At 41.6% G+C, this 24,597-nt stretch overlaps 2 protein-coding genes across 4 annotated transcripts; both read right to left on the bottom strand.

Annotated features, from left to right (window-relative positions):
• Nucleotides 1-2,108: 2,108 nt before the first annotated feature.
• On the bottom strand, nt 2,109-6,525 carry LOC117455118 (afadin- and alpha-actinin-binding protein). 3 transcript variants are annotated; one of them, XM_034094500.1, is made up of 13 exons: nt 6,459-6,525; nt 6,282-6,324; nt 6,090-6,187; nt 5,531-5,599; nt 5,319-5,442; nt 5,141-5,219; nt 4,913-5,033; nt 4,037-4,190; nt 3,782-3,885; nt 3,547-3,708; nt 2,661-2,775; nt 2,409-2,571; nt 2,109-2,277 (listed from the first exon to the last, which is right to left on the bottom strand). In XM_034094500.1, the coding sequence occupies exons 2-13, from the start codon at nt 6,322-6,324 to the stop codon at nt 2,157-2,159; spliced, it is 1,353 nt and encodes a 450-aa protein (XP_033950391.1). In that variant the 5' UTR covers nt 6,459-6,525; the 3' UTR covers nt 2,109-2,156. The 3 variants fall into 3 exon arrangements, with proteins under 3 accessions (XP_033950391.1, XP_033950384.1, XP_033950398.1); XM_034094493.1 differs by lacking the exon at nt 6,459-6,525 and having other exon boundaries at nt 6,282-6,417; XM_034094507.1 differs by lacking the exon at nt 6,459-6,525 and having other exon boundaries at nt 2,409-2,562; nt 6,282-6,417.
• A 14,429-nt stretch (nt 6,526-20,954) lies between these two features.
• Nucleotides 20,955-24,597, bottom strand: LOC117460000 (guanine nucleotide-binding protein G(I)/G(S)/G(O) subunit gamma-10). Its single transcript, XM_034101236.1, has 3 exons — nt 24,385-24,597; nt 23,782-23,908; nt 20,955-21,892 (listed from the first exon to the last, which is right to left on the bottom strand). The coding sequence occupies exons 1-2, from the start codon at nt 24,472-24,474 to the stop codon at nt 23,783-23,785; spliced, it is 216 nt and encodes a 71-aa protein (XP_033957127.1). The 5' UTR covers nt 24,475-24,597; the 3' UTR covers nt 20,955-21,892; nt 23,782.

Below are 24,597 nucleotides of genomic sequence, written 5' to 3'. Positions count from 1 at the left end.
TCAGCTAAAACATCAACATCGCTGCAGTTATTATCCAGTGGAAAGCCCTTACCTACTGGCCTAGTTAAATCAAAGTGGTTACTTTCTGTTGGCTGGGCAGTGAAGTTGTACACACCGTCTTATTTGACTTTCTCAGGACTTCAAACTGTTTTTTGGGGGCAGACCCCCACAAAGAAGAAAAATATATTTACACACGTAAGGTCATCATCTTAACAGTTTTATGCTCATCGACTCATCCGTGAGCAGAGCATCAAGTTGGCATGCCTATTACAGCTGATTGTGGCGATTACCATCTTGATCAGCAAAACGCCTCACAAACTTATTAAGATTTAAAGCTATGGTGCGTTTTGATTCAATGTTGAGTACAGCCAAACTGGACAGGCTCTTCTCTGTCATTGTAGACCGCAAACAGTGGCGGTTCCAGAGCATTTGTGTTGGGTAATCTATGGTAGGGCTAACCCATACAGTGGTGGGGCTCAAGTCAGTATTTGCAATGTAATTACAGACACGCTCCCCTTGACAGTGAAACGCCACGCGTGAGGTTTAGATTATTTCCCTGTCTCAATCCAACTGTATGAAATAAAAAGGCACATTTGTCTTGTAGTAAATAAAAAGGGCGATCTGGAGCCAATCCTGCAATATCTCCACAGGTGAAAGAGATGACATGCTGAAAACCCAACCCCTGCAGGAAGGTCTGGGGGGATTCTCCCCCAGGAGATTTTTTGAAATACTAACATAAAATACACATTCTGGTACTCTCTTGAGAAGAAAAATAAATAAATCTATTACTACACGACATATTTAAAAAAATGACTGCCATTTTAGTTTTTTGTTCTGAGCTGAACCTGCTGCTCCTCACAGAGAGAAGAGGCTGTGTGAATTACTTTACATTGTGGATAGCCCCCATTGTTCTGTGTGTCAAAATGAAAGACAGCTTCTTATTATCTTTTCAATTTACACACGGCATCTATTGCACGTCTGTCCGTCCTGGGAGAGGGATCCCTCCTCTGTTGCTCTCCCTGAGGTTTCTCCCATTTTTCCCTTTAAACTGGGTTTTCTTTGGAAGTTTTTCCTTGTACGATGTGAGGGTCTAAGGACAGAGGGTGTCGTATTGTCATACTGATATTCTGTACACACTGTGAAGACCACTGAGACAAATGTAACATTTGTGATATTGGGCTATATAAATAAACATTGATTGATTGATTGATTGATTGACAGCCCACACACCTATCAATCATCAAACCGTGGGGTCTTATTTCATTACGTGTTGATTTCTATCAACACGTAATGTTGTATCGATGTATATAGAGATGTACTACAGCAAAATTATTCGTCGGGACTTCCTGCAACAACACCACGCCGTTATCTTGATTCTGATTGGCCAGAAGACATTATCAAAGATGTTCTATTGAGAAGACGATCACTACGTGACAAAAGTTTTCAAAACCGTTTCTATTCTTCGGTATTTCCAGGCAAGTGGCTACTGAAATCAATCTTACTAACTGCTGTCTGTGCAATTTACTCCGCGCGAGTTGGCGGACTTTATTTTGCTTACTTTAACATCATTTTTCATGGTGGGGCTAAGCCATTTCCACGCTCGCGCCAGGGCCGGGGGAGGGGTTACAAGGCTCGCTTCTTGTGCTGCATTCACTGGCACTCGGACATTAGATATTTTCTCTCATAAATGTCCGATGAGCCACAACTTTTCTTTCAAAACAAAGCTGCCAAATGGGGTGGCAGCTGGGGTGGCAAGGCCTTTTTCTGAGGTGGCAACTGCCACCCCGTAGAACCGCCACTGGTAATCAGTAATGGTGATTGACCTTGAGGTGCTGGTAAAATATTTCAAGTGGCTACCTGTCTACATTGACTTATCCACATGAGAGACAAATACAAATGTTATACATTATACTGTAAACATTTTTTTACATGCAAGCCAAAAGTGTCTCTGAATAGTACGACAACGATGTGAAATGCCCAACATAGTCAAAAATGCCATAATTAACCACTTTAAGAAAACGCCAGGGAAGATTAACCAAAAAGTTGATTTGTTTTAAAACTACACCGTGGAAGAAAATAACACAGGATAACATTATAATCAGCCTTTATTTATTTATTTTTTAAAAGTTGGAAATAAGGTACAATATGTATATATATTACCACCTATCATCAAAAGTAGATTCAAGTGACCAGTCTGTAGGAGGAATCTGGAGTGTGTGCACCATCCTGTCTGCCCGGCCGTCCCATGTCTCCGACTGGTGGTCATCATCGCTGGTTCTGAGGGAGAAGACAGGAAAAGAAGAACAAAAAAAAGGGGGAAAATGACTGAAAATGTTTTTTTATGTTTATTCTGCAATTTTATTTTGTCTCTCTTCATGCCATTGCTATCAATGCAGGACTTGGCTAACCTGCAGTTGTAGGACAGATTGAGGGCGGAGTAGAGCTCAGGAGTGCTGGGGGTGTGTACCGTGACTCCATAAAGAGCGGCTGTCCCCAACTTGGTCGGAGATGGAGTAATGGGAAGACAGCCAGATATGCCAGTGGGCCCCAAGCTACAGAAATCTGGAGCCACTACACATCAGGGTTTTTTTAATTTTATTATTTCACCACAGCACATAAATGATTACACATCACTTAGTTTAATTGAACTGTATACTCACTGAGAGCACTGCCCTCTGCCCTACTGTTGGTTGGAGCTCCTTTACCAGAGCGAGGTGGCTCACACAGATATTTCTGCTTCAGGAGAGAGGCCTTGTGTTGCTCAAAATCACAGCGCTGGACAAACAAACAGTGAAAAAAACAGCTTTTAAAAAAGGCGAAACACTACGGTGGACGACAGGTGCAAAGGAGCTACAACGGCCCAAACACTTCCATCAGCAGAAACGATGTGCAGTTAAAAAAAAACGATGCAAATATGAAAACACAAACGTGCCAAAACACAAGAACCAGTTTACCAACTTGATGAAACTCGCAGCATTTACTAAAAACGCTGAATAAATGCAGCAAAACATTAACAAAAACACCCGCTGCACACAGCTGGGACCATACACAAGTTGGCCAACTGTCACTATTTGCAGAGGTAGTCGGTTTCATTATTGTACGTGTTTTATCAGTATATTTGAAGAATTGGTTAGCTTCGTTAGCTAGCTTTCTGCAGAGCGTTTGTCCTAATTGAGTGTTTTGGGCCGTTGCAATGCTTTTGCACTGTCGGCTACCGGAAGACACTACTAGCAAAAATGTTGGGGATATAATGAAAAAACAATTAGAACATCCAGATTACACATTCATATTTATTCTAAATTCACTAAAAGTTAGCATTAGAGAAACATTTTAACAGAACATTTTGTCTTTGTCTTAGTGTAAGAAATCAACTGGTTTGAAACTACTACTGAAAATGCACATTTAGACAGAGAGAGAGATCCATCCTGTTTCCACTTCCGTCGGGGTAGTTTCCCCCGTCCGCATAAAGTATGTAAGGACAGAGGGTGTTGTGTACTGTACAGATTATAAAGCCTGTGGAGGCACATTTGCTAATTCTCCTCCTACCTCATGGCTTAGTCGGATGGCAGCTTCAGTGAAGGACTTCCTCTCCCTGTCAAAAGTCCACCTCTGATTATCGAGCTCTGCCCAGCGCATCTGAAGACGCTCCCACTCTTCCAAAAAGTAGGAATCAGCCAGTTCAGAGACGACAGGGGAAGCAAAGCTGTCCTGCAGACAAAAAGGTAGCATTACAAAGTCTGACACTAGCAAAAGGTCATATGAAAACGTATTTGAACCACACCTGTAGCAGCTGCTGTTGAATTCTTACAAGCTGTTGACTCTCCTTTAGTTCACAATCTAGTCGAGCCAAGAGCTTCTTATGGTCGGTACCAACACTAGTGTGGCCTAAACACAATTAAGTGATAGACACTACACGTGAATAAGTTAAAATATGTCAACTAATACACAGAAATAACCCCAAAATAGACAGCTTAATAATACTTTTTTTCATTTTGGAAGTCACAACTTTAAAAGATTGCTAAATCCGGCAGTTTACCTTCAGAAGAGAATTCAGCCAGTCTGCTCTGCACCTGCCTCCAACTCCGAACCACTCCTCCTGTTACATGGTCCCCCAGCGCTCCCTCAGCCTCGTCTAGCCTTTTGTCTTCAGTCTGGGAATCATCCTGAACATCCAGCACGTCAGACAGGCTCTTTAAAAACAAGGTTAGACTGGTTTTATGTTGAATATGGATCTTACTTTCCAGCATAATCACTTCCAAGATCAACAAAAGAATGTCAACACAAGATCGTTTTAGAAGCTGTTCTGGGGCTTTTGATGATCGACTACCTTTGATGATCTACTACCTATGTTGTAAATGTATTATCTTTTTTTAATTCACACACAACATCTATAGCACGTCTGGCCGTCCTGGTAGGAGGATCCGTCGCCTGTTGCTCTCCCCATTGACTGTGGGGTTTCTTTGGAAGTTTTTCCTTGTCCGATGTGAGGGTCTTAGGACAGAAGGTTTCGTATTCATATTCTGTACAAACTGTCCCGAGACAAATGTAAACTTGGTGATATTGGGCTATATAAATACACTTTGAGTGATTGACTGAACCTTGTATTCAGCAAACTCTGCTTTGAACTCCCAAAACAAACTATTTTCTCCTTCAACTAAGGTACAGCAACATGGTACTCTTTATCATATCACTGCAGGGCATTTGTCCTTTCATCACTTTTCTGTATATATTTAACATATAAAGCATCTGCGGAGGAAGACCATTCGATTCGATTGAGAGTTGCACGACAGCAAAGTAACTATACAAAATAAATCATCCTTTTCAGATCCACTTATAGTTTGGCAGATTTATTTTTGGCAGAAGGACTAATGTTAGTTACTGTCTCAGTTAAAGGCTTTCGTCTTTCTCTCACATGCTCCATGTCGACTCTGAGCCCATGAAGTAAAGTTGTGAGGCTGTGGCGCAGCTTCATGGCCTCCCTGAGCTCGGCTTCTCTGCGCTCCAACATCAGATGTAGTGTGGCCTCTTCTCGCCTACAAGATGTAGAGAGGGAGTGGGAGAGAGAGAGAGAAAGGGTTAGAAAGGAGGTGGAGAACACATTTGAAGGGCTACATCTATAAATCAGAGAGTGATATCTTACTTTGCAGTGGACCTTAATGATTTGATTGGCGGTTCTCTTTTGCCTCGACCTCCAGGGGGAATGTTCAACACCTCTATGGCTATAGAGAACAAGGCAATATGGGAAATGTTTTGTGGTTTAAGAAAACATGGATGAATATTGTGTGGATTTAGCCGATACAGGACAGATTGAGCCTCACAGGGTCCCTTCTCTCGGTGTCGTTCAGTGAGCTGAGACATTCGCTCCTTCAGTCGGTTGGTGTGCTGCTCTCTGCGCTTCAACTCACCCTCCTGCTGGTTACCCCGCAGCTGCAGACGAGTGCACTGGCGACAAGTTAGACATTATTTTGTGAAGGGAGGGATGTTTGAAATGTATTCAGGTAGTCACATATCTGTCACACATACTACATACCTTGGCCCGTTCATATCTCAGTGTGTCCTGCAGTCTGGCAACATGCTCAGACATCTCCTTTAGTTGCTCCTTCAAGGTAGATTTCCCCGCAGAATAAAACAAGTGCATATTTTGTGGAAAGTATTTAAAACATGCAATAAAACTGAATATTTCCATCTAACAACACGTGTCATAATTCATGTATTCTCTCTATCTGATATTTCCCAAAGGACAACAAATGGTGTCATTTGTTTACATAGTCAAAAGTATGTGCCAAAAAAGAGCAAGCAATCCAATCATCTTTTCATCCAAGGATGATTTCACTCGTCATAACAAACCCAGCAAGCTTTTGAGATGCCCTGTTGAAATACTGTATAAAGAAAGAGAAAATAACATTTTCTAAGGAGTGTTTCTTTATTTTATTCTTGTGTGCAGGCCTTTACTATGAACTATTATTGCCACACACTGTTCCACAAATGGGACAATAGTTATATAGTTTTGAATGAATAATTGCTGATTTGAGAATTGAGTAAAGACAAAAATGATATCCTATATTTAATTCACTTCATTATTTACCCACCGAGTCTCCGTGCTCTCTGTGCTCCTCCCTGTCCGCCCACCAGGAGTCACTGGGAGAGAGCTCCTTCTGAGGGCTGGGGTCCCTGAGCAGAAAGGAGCCTGTGGTACAAAAGACAAGCAAGGGGGAAGGGGACAGAGAGCTGTAAGTGGTTGTGTGGATTTAATGTGTTTCCAGCATGTGTGATAGTTTTACCTGAGTATCTTCCAACTCTCTTCTGGCCAAACCTGGAAGCCATCTTCATGCCAATTCACAAAAGAGCATCAAGACAGAGCACATGTTAATCAAATATAATTGTAAGTGGTGTGCTGCACAGGATTAAAACATTTGACCTTTTTACTATGGAAACCAATGATGTGTCATGTGCCTTACCTGAGCAGAAAGGTAAACCCTCCTCAGACAGACACTGCCGGTTTTATTTCCAGGTGATGTCACTTCTGCTGATTACCTCCATTAGCCAGAAGGAAGCTTCAGGATTAACATGATTCAGTCAGCTGCTTTTGCCCCAACATAAACTTGTGTACATGGTTTGAAAGTATTGTTTACTTTTTAAATAAGGAGCTGTAGGTGTTGTAGGCCCCATTTAAAGAAATATCCATGATTAGAAGAGAAACCTTGATAAGAGACACACTCAGCCTTTAAAAAAAGATGTTGCCACTCAAACTGATTTAAGTCAGAACATGGTCAGCATGTCATGTCACCTGTCAAGTAATTAGAGAATGATATTGTGTTCTGCTACACACTACATGTATTACCTGGATTTGTTGTTGTTTTCCATACATATATCAATAAATCATCTGAGAAGTCTTCCACGACCCTTTCTCTATACAAAATAACAACCTAGAAGTACAGAACATGCTGTTAATCGTCTGTGCTAATGGTGCTGCTTGTCAGCTATTATCCTGTGCATTTATGACACTGTGGCCAGATGTCCCCAGAGTCTTTATTTGACCAAGTACATTTATGGCGCGTTTCCACTGCAGCGGGTAGCTCGCTTTAAGCGTGCCGAGCCGTGCGGGGCCCGTTTTTGGTTGCGTTTCCAATTGGCCTACTCCGGCTAGCGGGTCCTAATTCACAGTTTTTCTGGCCCCATAAAATCGTGGTTCTAGGGCCAGGAACAACCAGGCTGAGTCGGGCTGAGTATGCTAAACTAGAGAGAGAATCGCTGGCAAGGCAAGGGGGCTACAACTACAACAAGAAGATGAACATATTTGACCGTGATTTAATTATAATACACGTTTCAAAATGATGCCGAAGTAACAACATACTGATACCGGTTAGTAAAAACCATGAATTAATGCTTTGACAAGTCTGCAGACAGACGGCAAGCGAAAAACCCTTTTAAAATGCGTGTTTTCTAAATGGAGCTTGGCTAAGCTGACGTTATATATGCTCCGACCGTCCACACTCACAACAACGGCCTATACAGACATAAATAAACCAGCGACTGTATTCGCCATGACACAGGCAGTCTGTGGTTTGTAATTGTTTTGTCTAGTTTCTGAACAGATATGAAGAGCTGTGAGCTCTGAGTGCTAAGAGCTAACGGCTGTGTTGTTTTTCTGGGGCTCTCATTGAAGATGACGTCACGGCTCCGCCTACACTGCGTTACTATAGTAACTACCCCAGTTCCTAAACTGTAATGGAAGCGCATTAAAGTGAGCCGGGCCTAATAAGGCCTAACCAAACCGAGCGAGGCCGAGCGAGGCCTGTTTTTTCGGATTGTAGTTATAATTTAAATAAATAAATAAAAACACTTTGTTTTGTTTCTGTAATTCTCCTTTCCTGTGTGTTCCTGCCGGACCGTCTCTCCGTCTCTCCCCCATTCTCATTGAGTATTTTACAAAGAGTGAAACAGCGCCCCTCTAGATGTCATAGTGAAACAGTAGATTGCATTCACTGTTGCGAGAGGAGGCCAGCAGAATCTAGTTTCCCTTGGTGAAAAAAAATTGAGGGATTAACCAATCAGATGAGTCCCACGTGATGCCCCTGCCAACCTGTGATTGGTCAGGGCCATGCCAGGGGAAGCCAGCCACCTCTAGCTTCCCTTCAGGGGCCAATAGAGTCTGGCTGCAGACCGCAGCAAGGGAGATGGGTCTGGCTGCAGACCGCAGCAAGGAGGCGGATCGTATAGGGGCGGATCGTATAGGGGCGTTTCCTAACTTTTTTTATCCAATAGCAACTTAAGGGATTCCAGCTGCTTTTATAAATCCTCGCAGAAGAAGTCATTCGTTCTAGTGATGGGAATTCCGGCTCTTCTTGGTGAGCCGGATCATTTGGCTCACCAAGAAGAGCCGGCTCTTTCGGCTCCCAAAGGGCTCTTCAGTTTACCACATATTATACCTTTAATTAAATCAAAGGTAGCCCTGTTTTGACTAATGAATGATGTATATGTGTACACATGTATCACTTAAATTATTCAATACATCCTTTGTACTGAAGTATTCAAAAGTAAAAATTACATGTTTAATATAAATTATTTGCTGTGGCCAATTGTTTTCATTGCATTTACAGACCCGTGTAACTCTCTGATACCACCCAATGAATGCATTGACTTGCTTGTAGAACCACGCTACACAAAACAGATGGCAACACCTATAAAAACTATTTTAAAAAAGGGGCTACTGTATCAACCTATATAAAGTATATAAATATAGTTTTTCTCCCTGCAGGAGAGGGGAGCGTGCTTTGAGATCAGCTGCTAGGCTGCAGCGGGGAGAAGAGGGGGACAAAAAGAGATATCCGTCCTCCGTGTTTTATTCTTATAGTAGTAAGAAGAGAAGTAATGGGGCAGAAACCCTCCTTTTTACGCAGCGGTCCAGACATAGACATCATAGCTACGGCGACACATATTCAGTTGCCAGTTACTTTTGGCATTAGGGCAGGGATATCTTTCAAGGTTTGACATAATGAATTGTGCTACTTTTAAAGCAAGCAACGATGTTTTCAAATCTGTAATCAAAAAGCTCCTCAAAAACACTATAGAAGCAGTTCCTGCCGTTGTTACGTTAGTTCAAACAGTAACAACGGACTACTTTTCTTAGCGGATGCATGTCAATTTAAATCAATACATAAAACTATTTTTTAAATCAATAAAATCTTTTACTAAATCCATAAAAGCATTTCAATTATTATTGGGAGTCATGTCGTTACTTTGTTGAGAATGTGGCCATGTGTAATAAGCGGGATAATGTCCACATTGCACATTGCATAATGTGCCTTCATGCCGATCTAGATCCCTCCGCAAAAACAAAACAAAAAACGGCTCGTTCACAGGCGAGAGCCGGCTCCCGTCGTTCACTATAGGAAACGCCCCTATAGGATCCGCCCCTATAGGATCCGCCTCCTTGCTGCAATAGAGTCTGGCTGCAGACCGCAGCAAGGAGGCGGATCGTATAGGGGCGGATCGTATAGGGGCTGATCGTATAGGGGCTGATCGTATAGGGGCGGATCCTATAGTAGGAATGGGGCGTGTACTTTGAGGAGCCATTGTCGAATAGCCAGGAAATACACATTTCGATCGCTTCTTTTGTTGTTTACATTTATCTTTTGGTATATTTGGCTCCATAGGAACACTTTGATGCACATTCAGTATAAGTGTGTGAGGTTGTGGTTGCGATGCCGATATCCGGACGCGTAGAGCGAGGACTACAAAATGACAATGAGGTGACTGGGGATGTCTGTTCAAAACATTGCAAACGTGAATAAATCATTTCAAATATGTATTTGTCTCCGACTGTCATTTGTACATCGTTGTTAATGTGATGTTTAGTAGCTTTGATAGCTGTCCATACCTCCAGACAGCCTAAAGTAAGACACAAGTTGTTTACTCACAGCCCGAATGCAGCATCGACATCCGTGGCCAGCTGTGATCCTCTCCGATTAACTTGTGACAGGACTTCTGTAGCTATTCTCCAGCGAGCAAGGTTTTTATTAAATACCTCCATCCCTCTCATCACAACACGACTCTACACTGTGCAGAAAAAAAACAACATAAATGAAAATAACCTTGCTGGATAGCTTAGAATGAAACAAACAAACTATCTTCCATGGTTGATACTGATGTCACAGTGACGGCTAAACCACAGACTAGTCTAGCGGGGGGGCACAAGTTGAATCCATATAATGAAATTGTTATTTTATATATATTTATATTTATTTCTATCCTACATTGTCTAGGCTATATAAACCGGCGGAAGTGTCACAACTTTCTTGGTTTGTGATTATAGAGAGAGGCCGAGATGGGAGTGGCTATACAGGACGGTCCTGTATATAAGGTCTCTGAAATGGCTATATACAGGACGGTCCTGTACACAACGCCAAATGGCTATATACAGGACCGTCCTGTACACAGCTCTCTGAAATGACTATATACAGGACGGTCAACAACATAAAAAGATAAGCCAAAAAAAAGACTGAAATCAGCATAAAAAGCTAAGCAATTGGCATGGAAAGAGATTTAATTGCCACCATTTTATATTGAGGGGAAACTCATTGAAAATAATGTTGAGAATATTTATCTGTGAATCCTATCCCTACATTACCACCCGCGAAACTTGCTTAAGCATGCTATAATAGCTCGGTCTGTATATAGTCATTTGACGTTAGCTGCAGGACGGTCCTGTATATAGCCATTTCAGATATCTTATCCACAGGACCGTCCTGTATATAGCCATTTCAGAGATCTTATATACAGGACGGTCCTGTATATAGCCATTTCAGGGCTTCTGTGCAGGACCGTCCTGTATATAGCCATTTCAGAGAGCTGTGTACAGGACGGTCCTGTATATAGCCATTTGGCGTTGTGTACAGGACCGTCCTGTATATAGCCTCGGCCGAGAGCGATAGAGACATAGATCGAGATACTGTAGAGATAGACATAGAGAAAGATCGGCTGTGCGTAAGTGAGTTGTGTGTGTGTGTGTGCTTGTGCGTGTGCGTGTGTGTGTGTGTGGGAGAGAATAGCTGTAGGGCTAACCAAGAGAGGATGGATTCAGGAGTTGTTAAACAACTGATGGATTTTATGATCCACGATATTTATGCTGATGGCTTGGAAAAAAGAAAACTGTTGACAATTATCCTTTATTATCTTGTATGAATATATCTGGTATATTGCTCATTTTCCATAAAAGAAAAACATTTATTTGAGTTTTATCTATCTCTATCTGTCTCGCTATCTATCTCTCTGTCGCTATCTCGCTATCTGTCTCGCTCTCTATCTCTCTGTCGCTATCTCTCTCTCTCTATAATCACAAACCAAGAAAGTTGTGACACTTCCGCCAGTTTATATAGCCTAGACAATGTAGGATATAAATAAATATAAATATATATAGCATGTATATATATATATAGCATGTATATATATATATATATATGTATATACATATATAAAATAACAATTTCATTATATGGATTCAACTTGTGCCCCCCCGCTAGACTAGTCTGTGGTTTAGCCGTCACTGTGACATCAGTATCAGCCATGGAAGATAGTTTGTTTGTTTCATTCTAAACTATCCAGCAAGGTTATTTTCATTTATGTTGTTTTTTTTCTACACAGTGTAGAGTCTTGTTGTGATGAGAGGGATGGAGGTATTTAATAAAAACCTTGCTCGCTGGAGAATAGCTACAGAAGTCCTGTCACAAGTTAATCGAGAGGATCACAGCTGGCCACGGATGTCGATGCTGCATTCGGGCTGTGAGTAAACACTAGGCTTGTTTGAGACACATTGCGGCTCGCCTCGAAAGTAGACGAGAGTAGCCGATCGCAGCCGGGGGAGGTGTCAAAAAGCTCGTCTTAAGTCGGACAGCTCGGACTCGGAGTCGGCTTGACTGGCTGGGTTTGCAATGGCGGAAATTGCGTTGGCGTTTTTCGTTGCAGATGAAGTGGATGCAATAGAAATCCCACATGTTTTGTATGGAGAATGTAATTTGATTTAATCTTGCCATTTTAAATGATGTATTCAATAAATAAGGTTAAACCAAATCATTACATTACAATAGATTTTATTTTAATGATTTGGTTTAACTTAAAGATAAACTTTATTGTTATTGCACATATTACAGGTACTGAGACAACGAAATGCAGTTTAGCTTCTAACCAGGTGCAACAAGCAGTGAAGTGGAAAGTAATGTACACAATCTACAGAATAACATATAGAATGAATTGAATGATGAATAAACAGTGGGGTATGAATTAGGGATCGACCGATATGGCTTTTTCAAGGCCGATACCGATACCGATTATTAGTAATCAAGGAGACCGATAACCGATATTTGGAACCGATATACATTTGCAGTAAAATCAGAAAATCTATAGTGTCAAAATGTAGAATAACACAAACTCCAACACAACTCAACACAACTTCTTTGAAATGCATTTAAGCACATATTATGTTTAATGAACTTTTAAACATCTTACAACTGGTTTCCTCTCTGTGCCCTTTTCTTTAGTGCAGTCATCTGCAATGAGTTAGAGAGAGACAAGAAGTGGGGCTGCAGGCTGACATGCTTAACTAACAATAATGCTTAATTTATTATATCTGTCTATCTAACATAAAATCCCAATAAACTGCTAGCAACTGCAAAACACTAGTGCTAGCTAATGTTTTGCAAACTATTACAAGTGAGGCTATTACAGTAGACCTAACGTTAGACTAGTAGCCTCACTTCTAATATTTTGCTAAACATTTTCTAAATACATATACACATACTTCACAGATAAACCTGAAAAACTGCGAGGCTCCACTCGCAGCCCCCCCTCCGCACCACAGTTACTCCGCTGCGAGACGCTGCACGCACCCCAACTCTGACTGACTTCCCGCGTCCCTGTGTAACTGGGAAGCTGATAGAATTGGATCAATAGATCGTGCTGTTTTTGCAACTTCAGCATAGGGGATTGGGATGTTTATTGAATTTCGGCTTTCAACTGATTTACCTTCGAAACACATGTATGGCTCTGCCGCTCAGCGCTGCTGCTTGCCTCTGTATAGAGGCTTCTCAATACTCAAATTTCCCCTCCTCGACTCCCCTCCTCGACTCCCCTCCTCGAGACTTAGTCCCGCCCACAGGAGATGCGAGCGGAGGACCGAGGAGGGGAACCGGGGAAAGAGGAGGGGAAGCAGCAGACGTTTAAAGAAATGAGAACTCCTCTCCTCTGAGCGGTCATATTAAAGCGACGTCCGTTCATTATTACGTGGCAACAGCTGCATCAGCTGTCGAGTGTTTTGTCATATTTTATAATCTCTGTTAGATCAGCTGAACATTGTTCCCCCACATATTTACCTTGAATTCATTGAGAGTGCGGTATAATGAGACAATAACAGGCTACAGATGCGGACACACACACACAAATATATTTATATAAATATATGCAATTTAAAGTATGAGAGCACTCTCATAATAACGTAACACAATCAGAGACTGGATATATCCCCCCCCCCCCCCCCTCTCTCTCTGGTCGCTGAAATGGGGAATTGAAATTACGGGCCAAAAGTTGTATTTGCAAGTATTAAAAGTAAGCAGAGGACACCAAACCAACTGAGACCTGTCTGTCCGCCGCATCTGCGCACACACTGTACCACACACACACCTACACACTGTACAGGACATACCTACACACTGTACCACACACACACACACACACACACACACACACACACACACACACACACACACACACACACACACACACACACACACACACACACACACACACACACACACACACACACACACACACACACACACACACACACACACACACACACACACACACACACACACACACTGTACCATACACACCTAAGCTCCTAAAGCATAATCAGGCTACAGCCGTTGTGTATTTTAGTATGTGAAGCACTAAATGTTCTTAGAAAAATATCGACTCTTTGTTTGTATATATCTACTAAACTAAAGCAAATAAAGAGAGTAGGTCTGTTATACTGAGTGATATTTATTTTACACACTGCTCTGCTTTCTGCAGGACCTCACAGCTGTTCTCACTGTAAACATCGCGTTGCGATGAGAGCAGTTTCTAAAATAATATCCAGGGGATGCATGCAGAGCTGTCATTGGCTGAGATAAGTCCGGCCGTGTGTCACGCCTCCACCGTTCCCGGAAATGCATCCGCGGAGGAGCCGTGGAGGAACCATCAGTGTATCCTCGGTTATAGCTCCTCCAGAGAGCCTCCTCGACGCTCGATCCTCGGTCCTCGGTGTGCATTTAGAGAAATGAGACGTCCTTCAAAATGGCGCGCTGAAATTCATTTCCGGGTCACTACCGGAGGACCGAGGAGTCGAGGAGTCGAGGAGGGGAAATTTGAGTATTGAGAAGCCTCTTATGTGTCTGCGTTCTTCGCACCTGCCTGTAATCTGAGAAGGTCCCGCCTCTATGGCTGGCTCCCGCCCGGAAAATCTTCAGTGTTGATTGACACTTCAGTAATAGCCTATCAGATAGCGCTATGGGCGGGACATTGCTCGTGTACAGAGAGTGGTGACTGCAGACAGAGAAACGGCCGCATCAGAGCCAAAGTGTTATCGGCAATTTTATAAAAAAAAGGCCGATACCGATAATCGGTCAAATGAGGAATATCGGCCCCGATAATCGGCCTGGCCGATAATCGGTCGACCCCTAGTATGAATACACTAGATATCAGCCTGTGAGCAGTATGAACAGTGTGTATGAATATGCTAAGATATATAAAGTATGAAAACGGTAAGCAGTATAGTATAAAATATATTGATATTAATTTCATGATGATAAACATTGTGGAACAATGATGAAAAATGGGAATGGATGTGGCGACGTAAAACTGACACAAAACAACAACAAACTTTTGCCAGCCAATGGGAGAGTTTCATCAGCAGCACGTGGTAAAAACCACCAATGAGCGCTCAGCTCGAGATACCAGCGAGCCGTTTCCCATCAAGCATTTCGCTTCCGCAGCTCGTGGAGAGCAACTGCGCCAACTCGCCTCGCCTCGCTCTCAAGGCTGCGGGCGTCTTTGTCCCGCGAGATTTCAAAGTCTCATGTGGGCGAACCTCCAGAGCAAGTCGGACAAAATGACTAACCATCATGCAACGCACTAGCAAGACGTTGATCGCAACTGCGCAGGTCTGCGCAGGTCTTGCTTGTCTCAAACAAGCCTAACTTGTGTCTTACTTTAGGCTGTCTGGAGGTATGGACAGCTATCAAAGCTACTAAACATCACATTAACAACGATGTACAAATGACAGTCGGAAACAAATACATATTTGAAATGATTTATTCACGTTTGCAATGTTTTGAACAGACATCCCCAGTCACCTCATTGTCATTTTGTAGTCCTCGCTGTACGCGTCCGGATATCGGCATCGCAACCACAACCTCACACACTGATACTGAATGTGCATCAAAGTGTTCCTATGGAGCCAAATATACCAAAAGATAAATGTAAATAACAAAAGAAGCGATCGAAATGTGTATTTCCTGGCTATTCGACAATGGCTCCTCAAAGTACACGCCCCATTCCTACCGTTAACATAACGTAACGACTTCCCCGGTGTAACCAGTTAAACGGTAACAACGGCACATTAGCATCTGCGATCTTTTCTACTTAATGCTATCTGCTCAAATGGTTAACATTGAACATTAAAAGATCAGGCAGTTCAGGGAGAGTCGAAGGAAGGAAGGCAGGCAGGCAGCTTTGCATGACATTTATTTATTTATAGAAGGACCATGCATACACAAACATTAATCTCAGCAAAGAGAAGAGATGCAATATGCCAGATTATAGCTAATAGCTAATTTCCATCTGTGGTCCATTCTTCTGGACGTGTTTCATTGTGATGATAGTGAGTCAATCTGTTTGTTGGAAAGACAGTAGTTGAGTGATTACTGATAGAACAGTATTAAAAGAGATAATTATTCAAAGTGTTGTTACTTTAAAGTGTTGTTACTGACCTTTTTCTCTTTTATTTTCTTTACCTCACCTGTAACTGCTGAGACCCTGAGGAACATGCACACTAGACTGACCTGCTCTGGCAACCTGATTTCCACTGTACGTAATAGTATTTGGTTATGGTATATTATTTATATACATCAAAGGCACAATGCACCCCCCAGAGACACACATGTATTGAGTGTGATATTGTGCATAGGTCAAGTGAAATCATCTTTACACACTAGAAAACTGTAGGAGCGGCAACTTGTTTTGAAATTGAATTTTTAATATCCGATAATAAAGTTGATCTGTTTTCTTTATTCTTCTCTCTTCCCAGCTCCATCCATCACCGTGCTCTGTTCCTGAGGGTCCTGCTTGCTAATCAATGCTCATATGTTTTTACACAATTTCAAATAAAGTCAATGTATTGTATGACATGAAGTTGTGCTTCATTCGGAGTCAATAATAAATTCATTCTGCCTTCAACTGCACAATGATTGTGGACTGCACCGACATCCATGTAGCTGCCCCCCCAGTAAGATGAACCAAGCAAAGAGGGTCACTATCATGCCTAAGGACATCCAGCTGGCCCGCTGCATCCGTGGAGAGAGGGCTTAGACTGACCTGAGACCAGCACACCCAAACACAACGGCTCTTTTAAGAGCCACCTACAGTTTCAAAGAGTTGCAATCCTACGTTATTATAATTATTAAACTGGTTCATATATCACTTAGTTTACTGAACCGTAATGAATGAAAGAAATGAGTGAGGTAGTGGTTTACTGAAGTTACAAAGACATTAATATATGAGTAACAGGTCAGTGTAAACACAAGCTTCTGTCAATTATGGATCACTCAAACTATTTATATAAAAATATGTAATAAAGTTCTAAAACAAGTATTCGGTATATTCCTTGATAGCTTTTGGAGAAGGTTGTTTTTAAGTTTACTAAAATCTATCGTTTCAACTGTTTCACTTTATAAAAAGGAACAGGTGAGTAGAGCATCATTGAGTTTCTTATTCTGTCAGTAAATTATCCAAATGAAATGTTTATCATTATTTTATTCAACCCTAAACAAATTGATTGTACCTTTTTAATAATGACCTTACATGGTTAAGTTAAATTAACTTCAGAAAATCAAATCTGTTCTGAGAAAAAACTAATAAATGTTTAAAGATAGGAACTTGCCATCCCACTGAAAAACAGTCCGTAGAGATTTAAAGGCGTAGTTGTAGTTCAGTCCAACGTTTCATTTGGATTCATTTCTCCAACAGTCAACTATTTTCATAAAGAATATTTTTTTTTTTCAAAGTCAACTTTATTGTCAATCTTACTCAGTTTGTGTTTATAGACAGAGATCAAAAAGACTTTTAAATCAAATAAAATTATACAATTTACAGATATGTATACAAATATATATATATATATCCTATATAATGATGGTGGACACTTCACCTCCAGCAGGGCAGATGGCTGCACAAGTCCATCGGGGGATGCTCCCAAAACACCGACTCACTCACAAAGAGACCAGACTCGAACACTGTCTCCTGATAGGCCTGCACAAAAGCCTTCACCCCTTCGGCCTCGTTTACAACCCCCCAGTTGACAGCCATGACTCCGTCCAAGTTGTACCCCCCGAGCACCCTCTTCATGAGGGACGTGCATGGAGTGGATGAAAGTCCCGACCGCAGCACAGCACCAAACTTGCTGGCTGTCAACCTGCCCCGCCTGTGTAACTGCCAGAGGATTTGTCCGCTGTCCTCCGGTGGCTGTCTGGATGGCAGCTTGCTGGTCTCTGCTCAGTCGCATTGAGGCAAGAATTGCCTCAAGCCCCCGACCCCCATGCCCCTTCACCAGCTCCGGCACGGTGACAATGGCCTGATGTTGAGGCCGCGGCTCTGGCTCAGGTGACAAAAGCCATGCCATGCCACACTGTGCGCCCCTCAGTGCAGACCTGAACCAGTCTACATCCTGAATGACGATGTCTCTGGCCAGTGGGTTGTATGTCTCCTCTCACTGTTGGTAAAGTTGAGACACCGGCTGGACTACTTTGGAAGTGCCAGGCTTCCTCCACTGGCACTCAACATCTGTGGAGCTGATCTGCCACATGGCACATATTGCCAATGCTGCAGCGTGGCTGCATCTGAACATCCCCCGTGCACAATCACAGACAGCGCTCTGCATCGCGCCATCGTCTCCCATGCAGATCTGTACAAATAAAGTAAGTACCATGTTTGTTAGCATGCTATAATAGATTGAATGAGCAATAATACAAGGATGGTCTGGATCTGGGGGTGGGAGGGGTTATTTTTCCATAGTTTTGTCCTCTTGTCTGATTGTTGTTATTGTTTGTTTTTTCTGTATTTTTTGCAATGTGTGTTGTACTGGTTGTGATTGTACATTGTATTTTTCTAAATGTGTATGAATACATTTTTGAAAAACATTTGATCAACAATAAAAAAGGATTTGGTCAGGATCTAGATTCAGTGTAGTTTATTAATTAATCAATGCTCTCTACATTAGGAAAACACATACCAGTGTACCAGAGGGAGTCACACACAGCTGTGCCTAGATAACCAAACAAATTGACAAGATAACCAAAACCCTTGAATCTACACACAGCAAATAAACTCAAATGACACAACGAGATGTAAAAGGAGATCACACATACAGTATAGTCGATATAAAACTGGCCGCTTCAATCTGAAGAGCAACTAAAACAAAACACGCGAGTGTACCTTGTTCTTGTGAACACTAATGTTATCCACAGCATACACAGAGACCACGAAGTTCTTAAGGAGAAAACTAGTTCCTGAAACAAAACACGTTAGTGTACCTTGTTAGCTAATGTTAGCTAGCTGACATTAACGTTACACATTGCACTCATATTACTCACCAACATCTTGTAAAGCCGGTCCCCGCTGCTCTTACAGAACCGACTAACTCCCCTTTCGTGTATGTACAGCTCTCAACGTGTCCAGACTTGTAGTGATGTTCACCTCGTTTTATACTTTTATTCTCATTCTGAAAGAAACAGGTGAAATTTGCTAACGTGACGGCCGTCTTTGTGATGGTGACGCGTATTGTGCGAGACCAGAGACCTGTAGTTCACTCAGCGGTTTCACACAAAAAAATGTGTAACTTCACAGTTTTACGACACATTTAAATTTTTTTGACTTTCAAAATATTCTTTTAAATTGACAAACATCATATGTGTCATTCGTGGCACAATTCAAACGGGATCAAAAGATAACCTTTCTCTCTCCATTGACTTCAATGTATAATTTTACGCTTCCGGGGTCCCATGGAGGCTCCCGGAAAGGGAGGGACTTCGCCTCTCTATATAATGTTCTTTTAAAAAACGTTAACTAAAAGGGAACAATCTATTTGGCACAGCTGAAGCTCTGGCCTTCCTTAAAAACTAACTAATTTAATAAAAATCACAGTTGTATTACACACAATGCACTGTTTTTTGAGAACAAAAATTCGTAACTAATGCACCATAATACATTCTGACGAAAAATAAAAATTATTATGAATACAAATAAAATAAAAGACAGAAATGCGTGTGTGCACCACGACAAAGGAGCCTCATTCACTTAATAGGCGCATTCACACTGCGGTACTTTTCCCACAAAGGGACTCCCAGCAGCTTCTACTGAAGCCTTCCGAGTAAATCGCCAGAACGCCGACACCTCCTCATCTCCACCGCTCCCATGTTTTATTTTGTGTTGTCATAAGTTAGTCTCTCGGCGTTTCTGCGCTGGGCTAATGCTAATGCTATTAATGCTAATGCGAGGATAATAAAATGGCGGCTTCACAAAACTTTTTGGGAGTTTTACGGGGCGTGGTTTGCAATCCGCCCAGCCAATCAGAAATATAGCTCTTTTCTTACAAAAGAGCCACTCGAAAGTCGGGGGTAAAAAGGTTCGCATGAACTAATTTTAGTACCGGCTCTTTTTGGTGTGAACGCGATCATGAACTAAGTTCGCATGAACCTTTGTGGGAAAAGTACCGCAGTGTGAATGCGCCTAATGGGGTTGTTTGCGTGGTGCAGACACGTAAATGTAACAAAGTTCGTGAGTCCACCACGCAATGCGGTGTTAAGGAGTCGTGGTGGAGTCACGCATTCTGGTGAGATCAGGTTGATCATTATAGTTATAAAAAAATAAGAGAATAAAGTAAACGGGTATAAAATATACTATATGACAGTAAAAAAAAGTTGTTATTAATAAACAAGAATACAGTTTGAAAGGAGAGTGATTTGTAAAATATCCATAAAGAAAAAGAAATCTGCTTACAGTTCTGTTTCATATGTGTTGAGAGATGTATCCATAGATCTCCTAATTTTGAATGGTGATGACCAATCACACTACGCAGCTTAAAGTTCTTAGTGTGATTGGAAAAAGAAGCCCCAGTATTGCTGGAGTCATGTTGTGGGCTATGTATGTCTTCCTTTAGGGGGGTAGAATCTTTGTTTCAGTTTGAGCATGATGCTTTTTAGATGACAGGGTTAAGCAGAGTGCACAACTCTATGAAAGGGATCCCATTATGCTTTTTGGGGGTTCGGTTTTCCTGTAGTGCATTATTTAAGTTTCTGTGCATGTACATGCTCTGCAGAGGCTAGAATACCAAAGTTCCTTTCAGAGGGACTTTCTCCCCCCCCCCCTGCCTGAAACGCCTCCATTGGACTCCTCTGTTTATTTCTGTAATATTGACATCTCTATGTAACACATGATAGGCTGGGCATCTTTAATCACTTGAGCAATCACAGAGCCGGCCAGCTAACCAATCAGAGCAGACTGGGCTCTGGTTTCAGACAGAGGGTGAAAAGCTTTGTCGTTTAGTGGGAAAATCACAAATTACTCAATTTTGCAGTTTTAGAAATAAGCCATCCATATTAAAAAGAGATGTTTCTTTATATTCAAAAATCACATACAACAATTGGTCAGTGTCCGAAAAGTTTAATTTTGAACAGGTTGCCGACAGCAGCAAAGTTATAAAAGATTAACGGTGTTAAAAGTTTTGGTTAATTGGAATAAGATTCCAGTGTGGAAAACGATGAATGCAACAAGTCACTGAAGCATGATTCATTCAATACAAACACTTTGTAAGTCTTGAGCAGATATATTAACATTGGCTGTTTGGCCATTTATATATTAAAAGTGATTTACATGAAATATGCTCCAGGTTTCCCTATCCAAACATTGTAAGGCATGTGTTTTTAAATTAGAGGCAGAAACATAGAGGCTAACAATAGAAACCCTAAAAGTTAAAATGTTAAATATATACAGACTAGCGATGAAAGGACAAATGCCCTGCAGTGATATGATAAAGAGTACCATGTTGCTGTACCTTAGTTGAAGACACCAATCAATTTAGCTCAATAGCTACCACTTTATCTGTTGGCACACAATAAAATATAGTGTATATAAATATATAACAGAACATGTTCTGATTCTTGAACAGCACCTGGTTTAAATTAATGTTTGACCTGCCATACAAAACAAAAGAGGAATTTGCACTTTCAGTAGCCAATGACATGGGTGGAATTTCACTGACAGGAGACGGGCACCATTTGGTCAGGAAAATTACAAAGACATGTTTAGTACTAGGTAAACCAAGAACGGCTTAATCATTAGTCAAGTTAGTGTCGATACATTTTTTTTTTAGATAACATTTAGAATTTGGCCCCGTTTAAAATGAAATTGATAGGAGTTATGATACTATTACATTTGGCAAACAACTGGAGCAGTTCCCTCCCCCGAACCCATCAGTCCCATGTTGCATCATCCCAAGAGGAGCTGCTGGTCGACCTACAGTGACATCGAGTAGAAATGAAGAGAGCCTTCGCCGGGTAAATTCAGGAATCCTCCACCTTTCCTTCTGCAGTAGACACATAATTGGGAACAATTAAACTAATAAGAAGTCAATACATTCATAGGCATTTTTCACATTAGGGAAAACAAAGGAGTAAATACTAGAAATGAATCAAGCTTGTATGGTAATAATGTTAATCTGAATGGGGTTGTTTGTATAAGATTCAGGGAACATGGTGAAAGAAATATTCTAATATAAAAAAGTCGTAAAACAGCAAATATGGCTGTTACTTTAAGCCAGGATTAACTTAAATGCATGTCACCATCATCTGTTGTATAAGAACAAAAAAGTTCCCCGAGTTGTGGACAGTAGCAATGTGTGATTAGACTAATCACTAGCAAGAACCATCAGATGTACGGCACTTTTTTTGCTTGAAAAACAACTTAAAAAAGGTCCCATGTCATGGCCATTTCTACTGATCATAATTCCATTGTTGAGGTCTACTAGAATAGATTTACATTGTTCAATGTTCCAAACTCACATTGGTTTCTCATACAGCATCTCTGTATAGTATGTGTATTCACTCTCTGTCCTAAACGGCTTGTTGGAGCTCCTGCCCCCCCCTCCCTATGAGCCCAGTGGCCGTCTGCGAGACAGCGAGACACAGCGAAACCCAGCCTGAAACACAGACACACCCGCAGCCTGGCTGGGAGTTTGTGTGTGTGCCCAGGCTGAGTTCACGCTGTCCCGCTCCTCGCAGCAGCGAGCCTCGCAACGTCCTGCCGAGTGTGTGTGTGTGTGTGTGTGTGTGTGTGTGTGTGTGTGTGTGTGTGAGGAAGTCCACGGATTGGTCCAAACGTAACGGCTCCGCGGACATAACGGTAAGCAGATTGGTCCATTGTGACCAATCTTCGGAGCCGTTACGTCACTATACCCAAATACGTCACTACCAAGAAACAATGGAAAAAGAGAAATCCCCAACGAGGCGTTCTGGGACATAGACAGGTATTTTCTGTGTTAGAGTTTTACTCGCTACAGGGTGTACTTTGAGGGTTTGTGACTCTGCAGACCGTTTATATGCAGAAAAAGCTTCATAACACACAAGGGGACGGGTAATAACCAGAAAAGCATGACATGGGACCTTTAAGCAAACAAATGAGTATCAAAGAAGTTGATAACCTTACTGAATAATGAATAGTTTCCGCCTTATATAATTTGATTTAGATTAGAAACTGTAAAGGGGAAATGAAATTGGCTTTATAAGTAAGCATCCATGTCAATAAATGAAGTACATTAGAGCACAATGAAATAAATAGGGACAGAATCCGTACTGAAATAATAACTAAATTAATCAATTATTAGATTATTGCATGGTCCAGCTTCAACAAGGTCCAGATTTTCTGTTTGCCTTCATTTTTATATCATTGTATTTTGTATTTCTTTTATTTATTCAATTGATTTATGCTTTATTTAACAATTATTTTTTTCTTCTGTATGTTTGAATATTGATAGTCACAAGCATCCACGTCAATAAATAAAGTACAGTAGAGCCCAATTAAATAAATAAGGTTCAGAATTGGAACTGAAATAATAACTCAATTAATCAATTATTAGATTAACTGTTTTCGTAATTGTTTATCTTTTTTCATTGTGAAATCTTTCAAGCGAAACAATTTGCTTGGTCCAGCTTGTTTGGATTTTCTGCTTTTTCTCTATTTTATATAATTGTATATTGTTTTTATTTTGAATGCTTTACTCCATAATCTAATAAAAAACATACACAAGACCTTTTCTACAAGTCTTGGTGGCACTTGGGGCTTTACAGCGCCTGCCTGAATTCAGCAGATTAATGTCAGTGTAAACTGTGAAGGTGTAATGAATTTCATCCCTAGTGTACTTATTTGCACAGTTTAACTCCCCAGCTGAAGCCTCAGTGTAGGGAAAAGCAGGCCTACCTCAGAACAGAGAGCAGGATTTAGGGGGTCTGAAGGGATTATCACTGGAGGGGACCCCGACCAGGAGGGGGTCTCTGGAGGCATTCTGCAGACAGAAGTTCCTCAGCTCAGCAGCGGCCTGGGACACCTGCAGAGCCAGACATGAGGAAACATAAACATGTACAGTTGTAATGCTCCAGCTGACCTGCTGTCAAACCTACACCACATAACTGCCACTGTTTTGCATATCATTTGTAAGCAACTTCACAATAAACGGATGGATGTGTCTATTAAACGACACTTTAACAGAGTTATAACAGTGTTTCCTTCAGATAGCACACATTAAGAGGTTTAACTTTGATAAACGTGTCGACACTTTAAAGTGGTGACGCGCTTCCACAGACTGACAGCCTCTATAACGCGGAACAAACTGCTCCCTTAACTGTGGCTTCATTAACGTTTAGTTAACTACACAGGAGTTTATGAGTAACTTTAAAGAGCACTTTGTTGAAGACATGATGTAAGAGTCCACTTGTGTCATTTCTGCAACCGTTTGTCTCCGCCATTCAGCAGTCTCTCGCCCAGTCTTCCGTGTTTGGGTGTCAGTGTTGAGGGGGTTCGTACCTTGATCCTCCGGATGCTGGCCTCTAACCGGAGCTGCTTCACGGTCCGCTGTGCGATGATTAAGTTGTTGCTGGCGTTGTTGTTGGACATGACGACGGTTGTTGGCGGAGAAAAGTTGAGGGCTACTTTATCTAGACGGCCACCACCGAGCGGAAATTAGCCCCAACTGCTCTAAACCCGACTGGGAAACATCGCTCAGCCTCTGCCCCGCCC

This window comes from Pseudochaenichthys georgianus, chromosome 1 (genome assembly GCF_902827115.2).
Source record: "Pseudochaenichthys georgianus chromosome 1, fPseGeo1.2, whole genome shotgun sequence".
NCBI lineage: Eukaryota > Metazoa > Chordata > Actinopteri > Perciformes > Channichthyidae > Pseudochaenichthys > Pseudochaenichthys georgianus.
Note: the sequence above shows the minus strand (reverse complement) of the source record. Positions and strands in the feature narration are given on the sequence as shown.